This window comes from Ischnura elegans, chromosome 10 (genome assembly GCF_921293095.1).
Source record: "Ischnura elegans chromosome 10, ioIscEleg1.1, whole genome shotgun sequence".
Taxonomy (NCBI): domain Eukaryota; kingdom Metazoa; phylum Arthropoda; class Insecta; order Odonata; family Coenagrionidae; genus Ischnura; species Ischnura elegans.
This window is the reverse complement of record NC_060255.1, coordinates 54,531,776-54,553,780: the sequence shown is the minus strand read 5'-3', so window position 1 is coordinate 54,553,780 and position 22,005 is coordinate 54,531,776. Positions and strand designations below refer to the sequence as shown.

General features: G+C 36.4%; 2 protein-coding genes across 7 annotated transcripts in view; one reads left to right on the top strand and one right to left on the bottom strand.

Annotated features, from left to right (window-relative positions):
- Positions 1-2,876, bottom strand: part of LOC124167245 (ninjurin-A-like) — a 72,758-nt gene extending 69,882 nt beyond the window's left edge. Inside the window, exon 1 of the mRNA XM_046545130.1 lies at positions 2,756-2,876. Within this exon, the coding sequence (XP_046401086.1) occupies positions 2,756-2,769 (14 nt within the window). The 5' untranslated portion in view covers positions 2,770-2,876. The remainder of the gene's footprint in view (positions 1-2,755) is intronic.
- Positions 2,877-3,245: 369 nt separating this feature from the next.
- LOC124167244 (ras-related protein Rab-7a-like) lies at positions 3,246-21,568 on the top strand. 6 transcript variants are annotated; one of them, XM_046545125.1, is made up of 6 exons: positions 3,246-3,340; positions 3,691-3,751; positions 3,813-4,013; positions 9,886-10,104; positions 13,549-13,856; positions 19,446-21,568. In XM_046545125.1, the coding sequence occupies exons 3-5, from the start codon at positions 3,834-3,836 to the stop codon at positions 13,792-13,794; spliced, it is 645 nt and encodes a 214-aa protein (XP_046401081.1). In that variant the 5' UTR covers positions 3,246-3,340; positions 3,691-3,751; positions 3,813-3,833; the 3' UTR covers positions 13,795-13,856; positions 19,446-21,568. The 6 variants fall into 6 exon arrangements, with proteins under 6 accessions (XP_046401081.1, XP_046401083.1, XP_046401080.1 ...); XM_046545127.1 differs by having other exon boundaries at positions 3,810-4,013; XM_046545124.1 differs by having other exon boundaries at positions 3,247-3,340; positions 3,832-4,013.
- Positions 21,569-22,005: the final 437 nt, after the last annotated feature.

Here is a 22,005-nt window from a genome sequence, read left to right as displayed (position 1 = left end):
CGTGAAATTTTTTATTAATTCCAGAACAAAAGTAAAAAGTGAAATTAGAGGTCTCAGTCGTAACATTATGAAATGTACGTATACGAACGTACGTACGTATACATGATTATGTGAATCAATAGTTACTTGTTGTCGTCCTAATATCTTTAAATGTTGAGAAAAACCAGCTTGGCCAAGTTATGGCATCATCAGGTACACTCTCTGAAATATTTTAAAGCAAGGCTATGTACTTGATAATTTCATAATTCCACGTCGTAATACCATGTGAAAATGGTTTCATACTCAAAATTTGAAGTCATGTGGAAGACAAAAAGTTTTAATATTGATTAGTTGATTAATATATCCATGTGGAACGATCAAGAGAAGTACCTACTGTGCAGATGCTTCACAAATTCAATTTAACGATGAAAAAATTAATAAGCCAGGGAAGTCCAGATAGGTCGCGTCTAACAAAAAATGTGCGACAGAAAAAATTATATTCTATTAAATCTTAATGCGAATATTATTAGTTAATAAGAGTTTGGGTCCTATAGGTGTAAATTTTAGGTATTTTTTCAATTTTTATTTATGAAAGAAAGGCTTCTAGGAGGGAGAAATACGACTCGTCAAACATAGACCATGCTCGTTTTCAAATTGTTACATCAAAAGCCGTTGCAAAACTCTTTTCCTTTGAGCACAGAGGGGGTGTACCTCCCCTTTGCACCACCTCCGTTTAACCATCAATGCAAGGCTCACTCGAATAATTACCACCGAGCCACGCCTTAATGCAGGTATTCCCCACCCCCTCCTGCTTTATGGCTCTTTCCCCGTAATATCTCAACTCACCCCCCCCCCCAAACTTTATTGTAAAATCAACGTTGAAATTTGAATCTCTAAAAAAAACATCCCATATTTCTACGACTTGTCTCATTTTTACGGGACTGATGATTAATCACACATTCAAGGGTACTCGTAGGCGGATGTAGGGGAGGGGAACGTGCCCCCCTCAGACGCTTAAAAAATCGACAAGTTTTTTAATACAGTTATCATTATGCTCGTTTTGTTTTGTGTATTACGGAGCCTCAATAATTTAATTTCATATTAATAAGTTTCATATCAAAATGAAGAGAATCTTTCGAACAGTAATTGTTGTGCGTTTTTTATAATCTCAAATATGAGTGGACCTTTATTCTGTTAGACCCTTGTACCCCTGCCCATAAAGAATATCCTGGATTCGCCCTTGAGGTACCCATCCCCCACGAGGAGATTACCCTCCCGAATCGTGAGCACGTACCTACCCATTACCACCTAGATGCTCAGATGAGTATCTAGGCGGTCATGACCTACCTCGCCTCTGATTCCCTGCCCATCAAAATCATTCGTCCTCCTAAAATATTTCAAGGCTGTTTTCCACGGGGCACGTAATGGCAAATCTGACGTTTATACGGAGGCGCAGTCAAAATTGCGTCGTGTAAAGCAGGAACGCATGCGAGAATGTATGGACGTGATATGGCAAAATAGTCCCTGTTTTCATTCCGTTGGTGCACCCGCGCTATTGTACGCCATAATGAGAAATTAATGCAGTTATAACCTGCGTAATTACATGCCCCGCGTGAAACGGCCTTGACAGCGTCATCCTTTGCTTTGCCCCCTCGTTTGCAATTGCTCGCAATGAGACACTCTGTAAGCGAGCCTACCCCACACTTGACACGTCATTTTTTTCCAGAAAGAGGCTCTTTAGAATGAAATAATGAGATTGAGAAATGCGAAAAAATCGAATATTTTCGCGGCGTTGGTAGGATAATCTCTGTATTTTCTTCGGGGTCCTTCTACTTGAAGACGCTGACTCCAATGATGGCGAAATTATCGTCAACAAAAGCCAACAGACGCCGTGAGAACCCGAAGAAAAGTCGAATCACTTATCCTCTGAAGAATCCTATACCATAACTTCTAAATTATACCCCGTTTGCTCTTTCTTGCACACTTGCTAAAATCATTCGCTTCTGTCACCCAAGCCTAGTTAACTCGACAAAATCATTGGATTCAAAATTTGAGCTGAAAATTCTGATATTACGGATGCGTCGTCTAGATGTGGTAAAGGTATCAAGAATTTTTAACTCAACGACGCTGTGCAAGTTCAAATCACGCTCGAGCATAAAAAACTTCAATTTCAGGATACTGACGAAAACCTCCCATTGTAGAACGAGATTAATCCTTATAGGACTTACTTTCAGTTACATTTAATCATCTGCTCACTCAGCTTTGGTCGTTATTATTGGCTCTGAATGCCAGTTATCTGTAGATAAGTATCCTGAAAATATTCAGAATGAGTATTTCTGAAATTCACTTTCTTTTTATAAAAATGGATATCATATTGAAGTACCTCTAGCAATGCTGATCACTAATTAAGCCTCGTTCATACGGCGGATAAAAATAAAATTGAAATATTTTAAATGAAAAATAGGTCTTTATTTTTGCCTGAAAATTACGAGAACGCAAATGTCCTGTATTAACTTTCCGATTCTATAAAATCGCACGCCATCACCTCTAGCAGCATTTATCAATGATAAAACCGTATATTTTTGCGAATGTAATAAAACACTCAGATATTTATCAGTTTCAATGCTGATGCGAGCTTATTTTTTATATTTATAAGAATGTCGTTTATAGAAAAAATATTTGTGAATGACATCGGATATTTTTAGGGTACAATTTTGAAATATGTTTCACAGCTATATCAAATACGAAGGATAAATGTAAATATTGGCGTACTCACTCAGTAGAAGGCATTTTGGATGCTTCACCGCCTTTCCTGGGTCACAGAATAGGTGTCTTTTGAGTGAAAATGTAACTTTTACAGCTTGACAGGAAATGTGCGGCGAAAACCATTTCCTCTCCGAAGAGATAGGAAATGCTGAAGCCACTGTCCGGCCAAAGCTCCCCACCTCTCTTCCTTTGACGAAATAAAATACAATGAAATCTTAATATTTTGGCTACTCTATCAATACGATTTTTTTTGCCACCAACTGGTCATTATTGAAGGCCATGCACGTATGTCGAAATTACATAAAATAATGGTTGGATAAAAAATATATATCTCTTAAAAAATACTATTTTTGTAGCTTAAATTAATTAAAAAGTAGGATTAGACCTTATAGAAGGTAAATTTTATACTGTGTTGGATGAAATTATACCATTTTATAATGAATTATTATCTTGGCACATCCGCGCTTCGTTTAAACGCCTTTCGTCAACCTGCACGTTGGATCATGGGAAAAATAATCTCGATGACGTTTTCAACTCGTGATTCGAGGAAAACGCCATTTTATCTGTAAGCAGAGAAACTTCGTCAAGAGCTAAGGTAAACTTGTTGTAGTGAAATTTGGTAATTTTGCATCGTAGTTGGCTAAGTAATGCTGTATTGAAATATATATCAAAGGTTAGTTTTTAAGCTGTGTGCCAGTTTGTGGATCATGGGCTTGTATCTGTGAAATTCAAAAATTATATTTATTCTTGTGGACAAGTGAATGTTTACGTAATTAAATTTAATATTGTGCTGTATTCCTGCATTAGTTATATTTTTTAATATTGCAAGCGTGGGCGTTAATATTTAATGGTCTCTTAATTTACATCGATGATGTCACGGTTGACATTACTCACTACTGCTTCGTAATGAGTCAAAAGAATTCAATCCCTTCTCGTTGCATTTAGGTGCTGTTCTTCGACGTTCATAGTTGAGTAGGCAGGCGCCTGAAGCAGAATATAAGCATAAGTAAGTAAGTAATTTGGTCAATTTTGGCATGAATTTTACAAGTCTTAACTGTTTTTAGAAGGTTTGTTTTGTGAAAATAGGTATGGCGTCTCGCAAGAAGGTTTTGCTGAAAGTGATTATCCTGGGCGATTCGGGTGTTGGAAAAACATCTTTAATGAACCAGTTTGTGAATAAAAAGTTTTCCAACCAATATAAAGCAACGATTGGAGCAGATTTTCTCACCAAAGAAGTCCAAGTGGATGATAGAACCGTTACAATGCAGGCAAGAGTGTAGTAATGTAGAAATTTTGGGATTGTTTTATCTGTGTTTATGCGTAGCTGTAATTTATTTTAATGATTATGTACTAATTCGTGATAAGGTATTGGTAACCGTTACATACTTTCTCTATTCTACGTTATCACGGACAATACGTTTGCGTATCGTGGGAGACTTCTATAGGGAAACTACTAATTTTAGCAGTTCTCATTGAAGTACTTGTTTTACTTAAGGCTTTCCACAGAAGTATAACTAATGTAAGGACGATCCAGTTATATCTGTTTCTGTTTTTATCTATTCCTATTCACTGAACCATTGCTAGCGTTGATGTGGGAGTTGTTAATATTTATTGTGCTATTTGTTGAGGTATGTTGTTTAGAAACTCTTATCAGTTTTATAGATTTATTTCACAGCCACTATGTTTTATTAGTAAAGTACACGCATTTAACGTTGTAACGAATAGTGACAGTTAAACGTGCCTGTCTCTACAATATTTTAATTCTTAACTCGTCTTGTTGATAACAACCACCTGTCCATGGCGTTATGCTTGCGAGCCATGACTCTTATCGTCAGTCGTCTTTAAATGCATTACGTTAAATTTCAATATAGTGGGTTTGTAGTACACCTGCAGGCGACCAAGAAAATAACGATAAGGAGTAGTTTGTAGACAATCTGCATCCCTTTTAATTTTTACCCTCCCATGATCGAAGCAATATTCTTCCCCGGGGAACCCCTTTTAGTTAGTTCAATGTTTGCATAATTACGTTAAAATTAGCGTTTTCCCCCACCTGCCTCGAAAACTGCGGAAAGCAGCTGTTTCTATTACTTTTCCAGAGCATTCAGTCTTCCAATGAATCCTCCTTGCTAACAAGAATGGAATTTATTTATTGTTGCTATTTTGTGGGTTAGTCTTTTTCAATTATTCTTGAGAAGAGCGTAATTTGTACTAGTGAAATGGTTCATTATCTATGCAAGAAGTTTTGGTAGTGAAATAGGTGATTGTTGTTTATATGAAATGTTTATTTCACCATAGTTAGTTGCAACTAACTGCTGTGAATGCCCGTGGTGCAGCGAGTGGGGGGGGACTTGGGGTATATAACCTCCCAGAGCTCAGATAAATTTTAAAATTTAATCTATATTACTTAATTGGATAAATATTATGTAAAGAATAATGTAAGGATTAATAAAATATCCCTCAGAAAGCCGTAAAACTCACCATTTTGAGCAATTTATCTTAAAAATGTTCTGGGGGAGGGCACCTGCACCTCGCACTCACCCTGGCGGGTATTACGTATCCCCCAGACCCCCCAGTATTAATTGCGCCTAAAATCTCCCCCAAGCCTTAAGTCGTAGCTGTGCGCCTGGTGAATGCTATCTTGTGATTGGTTTATTGCAATTCTCCTTTACTCACAAACCATTGCTGCTGCTTTCTATTCCCTATTCTTATTTATTGCATAACAGTTATTGATTTGCATCAAGTACTTGTCTCCTAGTCGATCTTAGTGGGCTTTCCCTTAAACTATTTCCTCCAAATGTTTGTGTCTTCTGACATGGCTTGCCCCGTTTCTTGTTTTAGTCTGGCAATCAGTATTTCTCCTTATCGTCTGCATTCCTTGTATCTTAGTATGTCAAGTTTATCCTCGGTGATCTTCTTTGGTAGCAGGTAGTGATGGCTGTGATATCAGTAATATTTTTATGGTTCCCTAACTGTAGCATTTGAGTATGTGTTAGTGGTGTCCCATAAATTTCCGTTTTTAAGAGATCATGGCTATTTAGTTTCAGTTTGAATGCCAATGTATGTATGTTTTAAGGCAGAAGGGATGGACTATCCAAATGTATAATTTTTATAACCTGAGTGGCTGCTAGTGGCCTGTAGAAGACCTGTAATTACCTTTTTAATTATCTGAACTACCAGTATTTTGATTATTCAGAAAATAGCTTCAGGTCCGTGACGCACATTTTTGATTTTCATTTATTCTTTGGTTGTTGGGTGAATTTGCGCATATGTTAGCTCCAGTGTAGGTTTTGTTGAAGCTCTCCCCTCTTCCATCTGCCAATATGGGCTACCGAATGTCTGATCACAATTTGAATGAATTTAACTATAGTAATGAATTTAATGTTACTATGTTAACCTTCATGTAGTATCCTTTTGGCTGGTTAGTGATACAGCTTTTAGTACCTGTCTCTGATTATGGGGTGTGGTCGTGAGAATCATCAGTGGTGGTATTTTATCTGCCACATTCCAATCCCCTCTTCTGATTGTTATGAAGCTCATGAAGTGTGAAAGTGATCGGAACTTTGTAAGCGATGAAACTAATAACGATAGAAAGAAGTAAGATGTTAACATAATTATTTGCACTTAAGAAATTATGCCATCAAGCAGAATAAAGTCAGATGTTTGTTGAACTGGGTTTTACTAAGGTGGTCACTTACACTTAGGTCAATCACAACTATGAAACATTGGTTCTGTGAGGAAAAAGTAGATCTTTCACTTATATGCCACAATGGTGGACTGAAATTGGCGGTTTGAAAAAGTTTTATTATGTCTTTATTTAGTGATTTTAATATATTAAAATGAAGTAGATTCCCATATATCTGTGTGGATCGTGGTAGGTTAGGTAGACATGTCTTAGTGGAAATGAATGTTGAACGAATGTCAATGCATAGCATAGTATATATAACCAATACCATAATATACCAAATACTAAAATATTAAATCAGAGCTGGTGAATATATATTTATTCCATTGCATTTTAGGTGTATTTTACTTTAAATAGTTTCATTTTGAAAAATGGAATTTTGTTTCACTTGTAATCTACAAATTGTTTTCTTGGAGTTATCATTAATTTTCAGTGGTACGAAACGATTTTGCTTATTTCAATATCACTATGAGAATGTGTTACATTATGTATAATAATTATGCTGTTGTTTCATTGGGGAATTGTAGTTAAAATGTGTTCATTATTTACTAGTACTTGGTACTTTATGCCATAATTGTGGCTTAAAAGAGCATCAATTGGTACTCTAGCATTGTTTTCTTTGATTTATCTCAATAAGTTTATGAAAATTAACTGTAATAATTCCGGCATCTTCAATTACCTCTGTATTTTAATTGTAATTGGTACTTGTGACTGCTTATAAATTTAACAAAAGATTTCTAACTCTCCATATTTGCTTTTTTTGTACTTAGCCCATCCCTGTATATTGTTATTATTGACATTTATCTCATAGTTTTTCTGCAGTTAATATTTTCATTTAGAAAATATGTTCAATATGCTCATTTAAATTGACTTTATTAACTATCATTTGTTGCTCTAATTATATAGAAGTTTTTTTATCCTTGGTTTTTATGCTTTTAGATAAAATGTATTATTTTTATGTAGGTCCTGATTTATAAAGTAAAACATCTTCTTAACCATAAAAGATCATGCTATATAAAATGAATTCCACTGCTTAATTACTGCTTGTGCTGAGCTTTGCAGGCTCCCAAGTAAGCATTGTATGTAAAAACTTAGAAAAAAATAAGTGGATTTGATACATTTATCACTTGAGGTTGGATTGTAGTTTTAGAAGTTAATATTTAATATATACTACAGTATAGATACAGGCTGTCAAGAATGCATAATACTAGTGTTTGGCCTCCATGTTGAGTCTGTTTCTTTTTCACTCCAGTGCCTGTGTTTGATGCTTACCTAACCATGCCTGGCTAAATTGTATACTTGGTTGATAAAAGCCATTAAAAATTTGAGAAATTGAGGTAGGCATAGAGAGAGGAACAAAAATCTCAATTTGTGAATATATTAAAGAGAGGTTAAATGTGACCAGTTCCCATATGTGCAGTGATTCTTGAGAAATTAGGGGAAGCCTATGTTTGCTCTTGGAAAAGTGGGAACATAAAAAGGTCAATTGTGAAAACCAACGTTAAAGAAGGAAATAGGACTCAAAGGATTTTTTGATTTGAATAATTAAGTTTTTTAGTCGAATACAGTGGAACTTGGTCAGTACGTTCCTCGTTAGTACGCTTTCCTCCGTAGTACGTCGATTTCTCTCGATCCGAACAAAATACAGGTAAAAGCATCTGGTTAGTCCGTTCGAAAAAATTGTGCTTTCCTGGTTAGTACGCTCAATTGCTTGCCATAACGCAACCCGCAATTCGTTCTCTAGTATCTTCTTGAGGGTCGTAAACCTCCGAATTCATTATTTAATTTATTATTATTAGCCATTAACATTCTTGCATTCATTCCACTTCTCTTTCTTCGACCGTGATTTATCCAAATGTATTTCTCAATTCTTATGACGTGATGAATAATAAAATGCGGCCAATTATCACGAATGTCTGACTATGGAAAACTGCAGCCAATGAGAAGCCCCAATTTTCCCCACCCCGAGCTCCTCACCTTCTGTTGCCTCTGGAGTGTCCACTGTGGTCCACTGCGCACAAATTTTGCGAGTGGGCAATTGTTGCTATTGCACGAGTTATCATGATGATGAAATGAGTATTATCCAATTCCCATTTCATCTAAAGCAGTACTGCACGTACTCCATGAACTCGACGTCAAGGCTATGGAAGCATTGCATTGCTTTTCCTTCCAAGGAACAGCAGAAATAAAAGAGATAACATTCTACAATTAGTATTATACTGCCTCCTTTTAAATGGTCTAGATTTATAGGTCTAGCGTATTTGACTACTGCTGCGGGAGCAGACGATGCTCTGGATCTCCACACGAAGCTTAGCTTAAAAATACGTTATCTCGGCACGTAAGCAGACTGCATTATACAAATTTCTTAAGTAAATTTCAACTGTATAATATAAAATCTTCTTGTAATTACGTAGTAATATATGTAATAATCTTGCATGTTATTAATCGATATATCGATCAATATAATAATCGATATGGTTTTATTTCAGAAGCGAATGTGTACGGCTGTCGCCGTAATTTAAGGTTAATACAATTTTGTCCCATTTTTATGATGTTTAAAAGCAACCAGTGGACATAATCAGGGTTGTTGTTATATTCTCTGAGTATGCGGTGAGAAAGAAGAAATTACTTTGCTTTACTTGTCCTCTTTCTATTAATATATATAGGATAAATCACGGGAGATAGATGCCGTTTTCATGTAATTGTCTTCGGGAAACCTATGAAACATTGTGATTTTTATTCACATGGTATTGTTTTTCAATGTAGCGCTCATTTTCGTGATTTTAAAGGTGAAAAGAGTTCAGGGAGGCGATCCTACGAGAACTACCGATAGTAATTGTAATTATGACGACTTTTCCACAGATTGCTATTACCCTGACTGCTATTATTTACTTTCCTCGTTAGCACGTTTTCCTGGTTAGTACGTTCATTTTTTGTGGTCCCTTCAGAAACGTACTAAACAAGTTCCACTGTATAATGTACTGGTATAGATTAGAATTTATACAATACAATTGCATGTAGTCCTTATGCTATGTCTGGTATGTATAAAATCCTTTGACTATAATTCTATCTAGAGAATGAACAATATTTGAAATACAAAGTACTGTGTGAAGCAAGTAACTTTGTATTCAGCCAAATGCATGGGTGATAAGTTATCTACGCAAGGTGGAATTGGCCATGTAAAGGCAAAAGACTTAGCTAGGAATCAAAATTGGTCTTGAAAGAAAATGGCTGTTATAATTTGTTGCGTAACTGATTGCCAATCGGGAGATCCAGCTTCAAATGTAGGCTAAGCAAAAGGATTTCATGGGAAAATTCACCCTTGATGTAATTAATATTTGATGTATTGTGAAGTAAAAGGTAAGGTTATCCATTCAAATTTGTTATTAGGGGTTGGAGTTTTTTTAAATGCATAATTTTGTGCCTTAAGTAAATATTATTTTCCTCTGTGTGAGTAGATATGGGACACAGCTGGGCAGGAGCGCTTCCAGTCCTTGGGTGTGGCCTTCTACCGTGGTGCTGATTGCTGTGTGTTGGTGTTTGATGTGACCGCTCCAAATACATTCAAGTCCCTTGACTCTTGGCGGGATGAGTTCCTTATCCAGGCATCTCCTAGAGATCCAGACAACTTTCCGTTTGTGGTCCTGGGAAATAAGGTGGACTTGGAACATAGGGCGGTGAGTTGAGATTGCTACTGCTTTCTCATTTCTTGTAGTACACATCTGTACACCCAAACAGAATCCTCCTTACTCTACAAAGGTGGTTATTGTTTGGAAGGGGTAACTCTTCATGCTGTCTCCAGTCACTCTCGGCATCTAACCTTCATGGCATCGTTTGCCTTCCTGGTTATCACAGCTTCAGCACACTCACTACATCATTCACTGCCAGACATCATGAAACTAAGTGAATGGTGGCTGGGAAAACTATGAGAATCTGGAATTGTGCGTAAAATTTTAGTCCCTGGAATCATGCGAGAATTATTCACGAATATCTGCTCCAACTTGGATCATTGTCTTTTATTTCAAAATCATTTCCTGAAAAATTTTCCGTTTCAACACCCTTTTTCTTTTAATTACGTAATTAAAAGAATAAGGGTAAATTTCTTGAAGTGCCAAGTGAGAAATTCATAAATTAAGTGTAAAATTTCTATTACTCAATGTAGGTCTTTAAATTTTGAGCATAAAATAATTCATAAATATAATATCATTTAAAAGTATTGAAGTAATTTTGGGTGTTTTAAAAATCTCATCTATCGTAGTATTACAAAAGATTTACTTGGAATTTTGTAAAATTTCCCTTTAAAACCTGGAATTATGCATGAATGCCAGGTCTTTTCGTTGTCATGGCAATAACTGAAAAAAATTACATGCAAATACTTCTGGTGAAACTTAAATAAATCAGTAGTTACATAATATGTACTCGCTATGCTCGCTGGGGGGGCTCTGCCCCCCCTAGGCCCCCCCGAAAAAGGCCTACGGCCTGTTATGCTCGTTGTGGGAGGTCTTACACTTTTTGTTTGCTACTTGTTACTTAAGAATCGTTTACTTTAAAGCTGGCTAGCTTAGGTATAAGCGATATTTCCACTTTCACGTAAAACGAGCGCATGGTACGTAGGCTACAACATGAATGTAAATATTTATAAAGAGAAAAGTTTTTCTGAGGGGCTAAAAAAGTAAAATAAATTTCTACGAGTTTCTTTAACTTATTCAATTCAAATACAAAAAACGTTGAGACCACGTTCCACTGCAACACCCAATGCATACGTAATATCATAGCATAACGACTTTACGAATTACAATGAAAAACACGTTTATTAATTATTTTCCACAAAACTCAACCAAATTCTTATATCATATACGAATAAGATGTAACAGCTGTTCCCCGCTTCGTAAGCGAATTACGTAGGGACTGAATATCAATATCTAGAAACAAATGCGCCTTAGCATGAATTGGGGCTAGTATGACGAATTTTATCGAAATATTATTGATCCTGATCGCGAATGATTTTACTTCAGAAATACCTCTATTTAAAGTTTTAATGAATCGGGATACACAAATATCTCAGCTTTAATATCCAACGCAATGCGCAATAAATCTGGTGAGTAACGGATCACAGCCTTTGGTGTACAAGACATTGTGAATGTCAAGATTTCGATAAAATTTCACAGTTGAATAACTTAGTAACTCAAGGAAACGTGATTTTCGCAAGACAAATAATTGAATAAGAAATACCTTTATTTGCACGTATCTTCCATATTGTATTATTCACTGCCTATTCACTCCTGCAGCTCACGGATAACATTGTACATTAAAAAGGAAATTAACGGAAAAAAGAACGTGAACAAAAATAAAAAGTTATCACCATCACAAAACACGATAATAAAATCATTTTTACCAACCTATATTATGTAAGACTTGTTTAAAAGTCTTTCTACTACAATCGTGTATCGCCAACAAGATATGAACTATAGTCAACAGCACGAATCATATTTCTAATATGGCATTTAGAGCACTTGTTAACTTTGAAATTAATAACCACCACACTCTTGACGTAATATACCAAAATCAACAACTAATTTCTTACCTTACATTTCTCCGCTTTTGATTTGAATGCGCTTTGATTTAAACAGATGTTTGTTCTTGCGGAAAGAAGACGCAAAGAAATAGACACTTCAATTATTACTTTCTTAATTTCCTACCTTATATTTATCAGTTTTTCGTTTCATTTCCTTTATCTTCTTTCCCAATTTAGCTCCTCTTGTTTGCATAAACAAATATGTTGCTATGATTGTCCGTTTGTATGACTGCCGCGCCGCCATTGGAATTTGGTGGCCATTTTTTGAACTAATCCCTATACTCACTTTTAATTGAATAGACGGATAAATAATTGTAAATTTAGTGTTTTCATAATTTTTCCTGGGGTTTCAGACAATTTTAGAGGGGGTCTTCATTAGACTTTTTGCCGTATCTCGTCTCGTTCACCCCAAACATTTGTATACGTGAATGAATGAATGAATGAATGAATGAATGAATGAATGAGTGGTCGTTAAGGGGCTTCATGTTATATAGATTCATCGCTACCATAGAAAGGTTGATGAACTTACATTTTTATGTTGGTTTTTTTTTTTTTTTGAGGAAAGACAATATCGAAGACGAAGTCTTATCTTAATGCAATGCTCTGTAATTCAACGTTTGTAGAATCTATTTTACCAATGTGGTTATGTTTTCTGTTGTATTGTATCCTTCACAAATATCGTTGATTTGGACCGCAAATGATAATAATTTTAGCTTTTTTTGTATGTGATTATCAGTTTAATGCTTTCTATCATTCTCACACTAGTCGTGAAGCTATCATTTTTTACTATAAAATCACTAAGTGGAGGTTATTGAAAAAGGGTGCTTTTCTCTTCTTGCATCATAAGACACCATAATGTTTGAAAATGAAAAGGCAAATAACATTTCGGGTTTTCAGTGATGATGTATAGTTAGCCCCATGAACAGGTAATTTTTCTCTTTTGTTTTAAATAATGTTCTGAGAAAAGGATCTATGAAATTATTCGTCGCACAACCTAAGATAATGTTGAGAAATCATTTCAAAGGATTTTTATGCTCTTTAATGCATATCAAAATTCATTGGTCTCAAAATTTGTTGATCTGATGAAAATGGAATTCAGTTTTACTCCTTGAGCATATACCATGTTGAATATCTAAAGCATTAGGCTAATATTAGGCTGAATTTTTCCAAAACTCAAGCCTCAAAATTTATAGATTAGGAGACTATACCCAGAGAAATATACAATATGTAGTCGCTTTTTCCTTTACACTTCTTGCATTTTGAAGTATTAAATGGTACATAGGCCAACGCTTAAAGCACACATTGCTTTATTTTGCAATCGCAAGTTATAATTCTTCATTGTGGAAGCAACCATTCAGCTAAAATATAATAACCCTTCTAGAAGAATATCTCTTCCTTTTGCTTTGGTGGGTGCTATACCAGATCTGTTTTTCTCTATAGGTAAGATTAATCATCTCAAAATATGATTGCCCTACAATTCATTTTGTCACATCTTATCTTGATGTCCAAGAAGTTCACTCATCCTTTTGTTTCTAATTTGTTGTAGGTATCTGCAAAGAGAGCTCAGCAATGGTGTCAAAGCAAGTCTGGAATCCCCTGCTTTGAGACAAGTGCAAAGGAAGCAGTGAATGTGGAGGCAGCGTTTAAAACAATAGCCCGCAATGCTTTGGCGCAGGAGTCTGAGGTGGAGCTTTACAATGAGTTCCCTGACCAGATAAAACTCACCAGTGAGGGTGGCCGAGGGGGTGGATCTGGTGGATCGAGAGGTGGTGCTGATGGCTGTGCATGCTAGTCTCTCTGGACGTGAATGGCTGCCTGTTGTGCTCTGCTGCTGAAGATCGCTATGCGTGACTGGTGAGTGTAACGTCATAATTCTTTTCATCCATTTGATTTAGATTGTCTGCATCAAAGTATCTAGCGATTTGATCGATGGATTTTTCTTCCTCTTAGGAAAACCCACTAAAATCGCTGGCACATTAATTGCGTATGCTTGGTTTCGCTTTGCTTCTATAGCGTTGGGGTGTTTTTCCCTCGTCCCGTCCCTTTCCCTTCCCAGAGGCGTCGAAGGGCTCCTATCGCGGCGGCGCCTCTTTCCTTTTTCCTTCCTCTCCAGCCCCTCCCTGGGTGATTGGGCGTATAAGCCACTGGCTTGGTTCCCAGCCCCGGTGCGTTGTATCCTTCGAAGGGTTCGCCCAGAACCCTCATACCATTGTCTGCATCAAAGTATCTTCGGAAAATAGTTGGATTTTTCTTCTCAATTGGAAAATCTTTCCTTTTGGTCAGGGTTGATTGATTTAAATCATGATTTAAATCACTTGATTTTTATTTTAAAAAATCAGGTGATTTAAATCATAATGTGATCTATAAGTTAGATTTTTAAAGAATCAAGAAAAGGAAGCTGTAAGTGCATAATTTTGATTTTTATTTCTTAATTAATACAATGAATCGACAGTTATCAGCACAATGTTGGCTCTTAAATAGAAATGATACTGTTGGAATGCATGTAACATGAAAATAAAAAAAAATGGCTTTGGTTAGAATACTAGTGTATCCGTTGAAAAAAAATTGTTTTCTGATTTAACTTCTAAGCGTAGGCACCATACAAAGTTGCAATTACAAAATTTTTCTAAACTTCATATGCTTTAGAACCGCATAATATAGCGCATTTGATACTTCCAATGGCAATTTTATATTATGCTGGTGTAATAATTTTTAATTTGATACCATTGGCATTTCCATAGTTCTCTGCCCCTGATTGACTAAATGTGGTATTAAGTTTAGAGTATGTTGCCTCTTATTGTTTCTGCAAACGATCATTCTCCAATATGCTGCCCAAATAGTTAGTTTTGCAAATACAGTGGAAGCCCCTTATAACGACAGCTGTTGGGAACAGAGAAATCTGTCGCTATAGTGAGTTGTCGTTGTTACCGAATGCAATTACATCGTCACAAAAAAATCACTCATCAAGCGTCACCACGGCTGTTTCTGCCGAGAGGCGAAAATTGCAGCATGATAGCCGTTTTAAATCATTATTTTGAACATTTAATTCACTAATGATCATATTCACTTGCAATCTATGATCAAATCATATGTAATTATGCAGGATGCTATATGCCGAGGCATTAAGAAGTCGATTTTAAAAGTCCCAGCTTCAGACTCACTCGTACTGAGGTGTGCATTATGAGCTGTTATTATCCTTATTTCTTGGATGCTCCAAATATACATGTCATAACTACCAGTTATGGCTATGCATCAGACTATTAAATGCTAAAACTTCGGAATCTGTTCAAAATTTCATACCTTCTATCTTTCCGAGTAGTAATGAAAATGATGGGTGGCTGCTGCAATTGGGTGACGAAAGGAGCGTGATAAAATTTTAGGGTTCCACATGAGCATTGCCATTCTATCTTTTTCAGGTTAACGGCGAAATGAAGGTGGAAGTAATCTTCTTATGCTTCAAGTCTGCCTGTATGAATGGTTTACTATCGTGTTTCAAAACAGCCGACTCAAATGCTATCGGAATCATGAAACCGAACAGCATTACGGCATCTAAAAGCATATTAGTCATATCAATTATCTTCGGTGGAAATGGTGAAAAACTGTTTCAAATAAATAGAAGGACAAATGATAAATGAAGTCCACTCTTTGTCTGTCTAGCAATATTTATGTTTCGTAGAGATTCACGCAATCAGACGCAATATCAGCGGACGTAGAGACCTCTAGCGGCAGTAGCGCACACTTTTTGATAGGAATGCTGACTGGAACTGAAGAACGTGAAGAACGCTTGTAGTGTTAGGCGGCATTAACACAATTTTAACGTTTCTTAGTTCTATTAGTGGGTGGGCTGGGCAATTGTCAATGAATAATAGTACTTTTTTATTCCTTCCACCAATCCTGGCATCAAACGCTCGTAACCACTGCGTGAAGATAGCAGCCGTCATCCAAGCATTTTTATTTGCTTCGTAAGTGCAAGGGAGAGTTTTAACTCCCTTAAAACATCGGGGTTGGGCGGATTTCCCCACCATGAACGGTTTTAACTTATCTGAACCATCCATATTGGCGCATAAAAGAACAGTTACGCGGTCTTTACTTTTCTTCCCTCCTTTGCAGGGGTCCGTTCGAGTGGCGAGAGTTTTGCCCGGGAGAAGGTTAAAATATATGCCCGTCTCATCCGCGTTGTAAATATCGCAGGGGCTGTAATTGTCCAAATAGTCTTTAAGGACCGGAGCCCAGCCTTCCACAGCATTAACGTCAACACTTGATGATTCACCGGATAGTTGGACGAGGGATATCCCCTTCCTATTTTTAAATCGTGCAAACCATCCATCCGAGCACTTAAAATTGTCTTCACCAAGCCTCTCACACAAATACTCAGCTTTAGCCTTCATCATTGGGCCGGTGATAGGAATCCCTGCGGCTCTTTGCTGGCAAAACCACGAGAAAAGAGCAGTTTCTAGCTGCGGATGCTCTCCGGGCCGCAGGTGTTTTTTGAGTGCTTGGACGCCCTTCTTTAAGCACTGACGAACGAATTTGTTCTTTTTTCTTTAAAATAGTGAACAATATCGATGTATTAATTCCAAATCGCCTCGCTATTTCACTCTTTGAACACTCTCCACTTTCACAATCTGCAATAATTCTCATTTTGGTTTTTAAATCCAAGGACTTGCGTTTACCAGCCATGGTGCTAGCAGACGGGCGGAATAATTTTTAACCTCACTGCGGAGGTGCGGGAGGGAGATGACAAAAGAGCAATGAAATGTGTACTCGAGAAATTTATTGAGGAAAGAAGAATAGGAGAATACGGAACATGTAGACGTCGACGTTGGCGGAAAAAATGCCGTTTTAAAAGCATTGAATTCCAGAGATGTGGCACGTGGTCAAAAAGTCAACCTGTCGTAATTGCGAATGGCGCAAGAGAGGAATCGAGCCATTATCGCTAATACGAATTTATTTTACATTTAAATCATAGGGTTTAAAATGGTTCCTTGGGTAGCTGTCGCTAATTCGAGCTTGTCGCTATATCCCGTACTCGTTATAAGGGGCTTCCACTGTAACTGAATTTTTGATGAATGGAGAATCATAAAAATCTCATTTAAATCAATAAAATACGATTTAAATCAATAAAATCGATTTAAATAAAAAAAATTTTAAAAATGATTTTTTTTTAATCATGATTTTTTTTTTAATGATTAAAAATAAAATCATGATTTTTATCAACCCTGCCTTTGGTAGAATCATTAGATTATGGTATTGCCCAGTAGTGGCCCACGCTACCCTAACGACGGAGTTGGGATCTCCCTATCCTTTCCTTGGAGGCGTCATCTGGCTCTCATTGCGGTAGCACCTCCCATCCTTTTTCATTCCTCTGTCCTTCCCCTCCCAAGGTATGCAGGTGAAAAGCCGAGGACTTACATACCCTCAGAAGTGAAACCCCATGATCCTGCCATGGGTTTTTGTTTCCAATGTCCATATCAATGGTAGATGTCTCTGATCATTTTCATGAGAGATCTTCCATTTCTCTTGGAATGGTAAATATGGTTTCACTGGTGGTAGCTCCCATCGCCCCAATGAGCGGAGCTAAGTTTGTTAATCCTTTCTCTTCTGCTCTTATCCCTACGTTGAAGGCATAGTAGGCTCCATAATCACTGCAGCATCTCCTTCATTTCCGGGCCACTATACTATCAAAGTTCCTCAATTCTCATGGCATTTTGCTGACGTTCGTGGTGTTTGGCCTTTGTGTTCCATTGTGTATGGCAATGTTAGGTAACTTGGTGCAAGAAGCTAGATTTGGAGCAGTTTTTTTTTGTGTTGTATATGAGGAGCTCATTAAGTATAGCTGCTCATAGCAGTGGCTTCACTGGTGTGTGGTAAGATAATAACTGTAAATTATCTTCATTTGATGATGTTTCATTGGTTTTGTTCAGCTGATACAGCTGTTGTGTATCATATTCTAGATTTTAGGCAGGGAATGGAAGAACAGTGTTTGAGAGAGTAAATAAGGGGACAGATATCTCTGAAAGTAGTGACTGAACATGACCATTGACCCTCAATGAAATATTGTAGGTTATGCAGTAATTGATTATATAACGATGTTATTTAGTTCTTCGTTAAAACTTTCGCGAATGCTCGTCATTATGATTAAAAACCTTTGGGCTATGTCGCATACTTTTTACTACAGCATACTTAATTGTTGGGTATTGAAATTTACCACTCAACAATTTTTTTTGAGAGAATTAAGTTTGGGTTGGCCATGGCAATTGGAAGTAAAATGTTACCTTTTGTGATAACTATTTTTAAAAAGCTGTCAGTGAAATCCCTCTTAATGATATGCAGTTGCTGGGCAACTCACTAAGGTTATCATGGGAGGTTACAAATGGAGTAAAAATTTTAGGTTTTTTTTCCAGTGATACTTGTAGCTGCATTCAAATTTTTTGTTTCAGTGGTTATGAATTGTTAGTGACAAATAAGTAACAAGTAATTAAAACTGTCAAATAGTATTTTTATTATAACTTTTCTAGACACTTCCAATGAGTTTGTATGCAAATGGTGCTGTTTTGTTTATATAAATCAAACCTTTTTGTTATAACTTGCTGAACATGGAGTTTAACCTAATTTGATAAATAAAAGGTCTGACGGAGCATGAAAGATGCATACGCCTGTTTTATCCACTAAAGTCGGTGGTAGCGGAGCATTGCTTGGACCTTGGTCATAGGATGGACTTCAAAAATACGAAGGTTTTGTGCCGCACTTATAACTATTGGGATAGATTTGTTAAGGAGGCAATTGCTATTAGCCTTGAGGAGAAGATCTTAAACAAAGTAAAGGCTTCCAACTGAGCTGTCCCTAGAATGCCATAATTAATTGCTACATTCGCACACAACAATAGTGGCAACCAGGGATATGAATAAATAAATAAATAGGTACTGTAAAAAAGTACCATTAAGAGTTAACCCCTGAAGACTATGTCAGACTCAGCCATTGAAACGTTGGGAGAATTAACCCAATACCACATCCGGTGGGAATCCTGAGAAATTTTTCATTAATTTGATATACCGTATGTGTCTGAATATAGTCCACCCTTTTTTTCCAAAACTGCCTGTGGTAAAAGTAAAGGGGGGGATTATATTCAAACGCATTTTTTTTTTTACTTTTCCCGAAACTGTAGCCTCAAAATTAGGGGGGGGGGGGACTATATTCGGAGAAATACTAGTTGTAGTGGAAAAATGAAGGTATGCTTAAAATAATCCATTACCACTCAATGTTCTGACCATATTATATTCTGGGGGTTAAAGACGAATCTTCAAGTGCTTAATTTGGTATTTTGGGTGTCTTTTTTTATGCATATGTTATTGTAATTCAGCCTGAATAACCAAAATTTTTATTTGGTCCATGAAGTTGTGGTGTTTTAGAGGCATGGTGTTTATGAATTCTTGAATGTTTCAGGTTTCATCAGAAGCGATTTGAAGTTCCAAGAGAGAAGTGAGGATGGAGCTGCACTTCTTGCTCACTGAGAAATGGATAAAATGATTGGATGAGGTCACTAACGGTTTCATAGTTAGGGAAATGCTGGAGTGTGTCATTGTGAAAAAGCAAGCGGTAACTGGCCAACAGATAAAGCTAAGGTTGCCATGGACACAGAACACTCTTTCTTCTCTAATTGTGCCCATATAGGAGGAGGTTTAAGTTACATGCTGACATAATTTGCATACCTATACATACATAATACATGAATATATAATTATATATTTAAACAAATTCCCAATTGCCTCTTTTAATGAATTCACTCCTCGAATAATTATAATAATAATGATGATGATATTTATAAAGAAATCATATCAAAAAAATGGTTGGGGCAGATGCATGAATGTACGTGAATATCACCCATCGAAGTGAAGTGGCCTGTCGTGCTCTCGTCATTGCTGTGCTTGGAGGTGGCGTGTGCATTTGAGTGTTGTTGTGAGTGGATCAAACAAAATGGGATCGGGATGTGTGGGAAACAGAAGGGTGATGTCCATCCTCCATCGAATACAGTTGGCAAGGTGTGGTGAAGAGAGAATATGCCATTGCAAGATATTGTGCGTAGATGTGTGCCTGTGAGAGTGATTGTTGTTATATGGTGGAAATCTGGTGTGCATGTCTGAGAAAATCTCTTGCCAGCAATGTTGTTATAATTGATGATATCTGTGGATAATTTGTTTTAAGTATACTTAGGTGTTTTTTGCGATCCCAAAAGCTGTTTATTATGTGAGAAATTATACATACACCTGTGTAAAAAATATATACATATATAAATAATATGTTTTCAGTATGAATTTTGCATTTGTTTATCAGCAAGAAATCGTTTCCGAGGTGATTTTAATGAGAGTAAGAAACATCTTGGTGTTTTACTGAAGAACTGTCTAGTTGTTTTAATACCTAGCACTGCAATTTCCTATGGCCATCATTTTATAATAAATGATACCTTGTTAATTTTTCAAATACCAATGCAAGCTATCTCCATAGGTTACTAATTTCCATGATATTAACGTATAATTTAAAAATATTTCTGTTATATATTGTGAATTTTTTGTCCATTCTTCTTTTAGGCATAGGGAAAAAAATCTTTTTGAAAGTGCCATAAGTCTGATTAAGGAGCTAAGACTGATATTTCCACAACAATTTCTTATGAGTGATGCATGGTTGGATATACATAGTTAGGGCAGCTGAATATATATGCTTGCCCCTATTCCTTAATTGGTGCGTATGGAATACGTATCCTTTTGTTCCTCTCTGTTAATTATCTCCTTTCTTCATACAAATTTGTTTGCAGTAAATCCTGTCCATGAGAACCATATTCTAGTTTAAATTCATTGAATTCATAAGCAGTCTTTTACGACACTATGATTAGTGTTTTACAATACTTAATGTTAAATACAATACTATACTTTTTACAAAGGTTACACTGTTGGCCATCTTCAAATGTAACTAGTCTTAGAGTTCTGTTTCATTAACTCAGTGGGAAACTTACGAATTAAGCGTCCCCATTTAAGTAATCATTTTGGAAAAAGGGACTATGTCAACTTCTTAATCAGACTACCTTAAGTGGGGCGGCACTCCATTCCTTTTAACAAAGTTGTTATTTATTCTACTTTGAGGTAGTTATGGAACTGTCATAATTGTTGGGTGTTCAGTAATAGTCCAAGGTTGGTCTATTGCTGTACAGTGTCAGTTGCATGTTAATAGTTTTTGTATAAAATTATTATGTTACCCTCAGAGTATTTGTTCACTTCTATGATTTAGTATGCAATGCTTTTATTGGAATAGATGGTTGAGAAAGTGATTGAGTAAGGGGCATAAACTGCTCTTCCTGGCTATTGAGTAATTACTGTGGCAAAATTTTCTGAAGAGAATGTTGTGTGGAAAAAGGACTCTTTGAGTGAAGGTTGCAAGTGATCACTAGCATGCAGCTATTATGAAGCAAGAAATCATTTGGCCATTATTTGTGGTATCATTGATACCGGCAGATATCCTGATTTAATTTCAATAAGTGTACATAAAATGCAGAACAATAAATGCTAGTGAGATAATTTTGTTTGCTGAAGAGTTTTTTGATCAAAGTCATCACTTGCTGTCTCACGAGTGTATTTATGCTAAACATTGGAGGAAATGCATAGATACAACAGTGTACTAATCTAGAAATGCCAGATTTAGATGCTGAGCATGAAATTTTTACAATAATTTACTTACTCAATTTATGTATCAAGAGAGAGCTAATGAAATATGTGTTGTCTCCATTGTTATTTTCCTTGATAACCCATAATTTATGAGTCATTCTCTGCATAATTAATTTAATCATAGTTTTTATCATATTAAGTAATCCATTTTAAGTCACTGTTTGCTTGTTTTCCCCAATTCCTATTATTTATCACCATTATTATATGGCACAGCTTGGCCTCCGGATTGTCCTCTGCAGTGGCGTAGGGAGGGGCTCCATGGGGTCCACTTTCATTTATTTTATATTTAC

Bases quoted from the DNA above. Each gene is read 5' to 3' on its own strand.
- LOC124167244 (XM_046545125.1), top strand. From the start codon at position 3,834: ATGGCGTCTCGCAAGAAGGTTTTGCTGAAAGTGATTATCCTGGGCGAT. The intron at 4,014-9,885 runs GCAAGAGTGTAG...CTGTGTGAGTAG, and splicing joins ATAGAACCGTTACAATGCAG to ATATGGGACACAGCTGGGCA. The intron at 10,105-13,548 runs GTGAGTTGAGAT...AATTTGTTGTAG, and splicing joins TGGACTTGGAACATAGGGCG to GTATCTGCAAAGAGAGCTCA.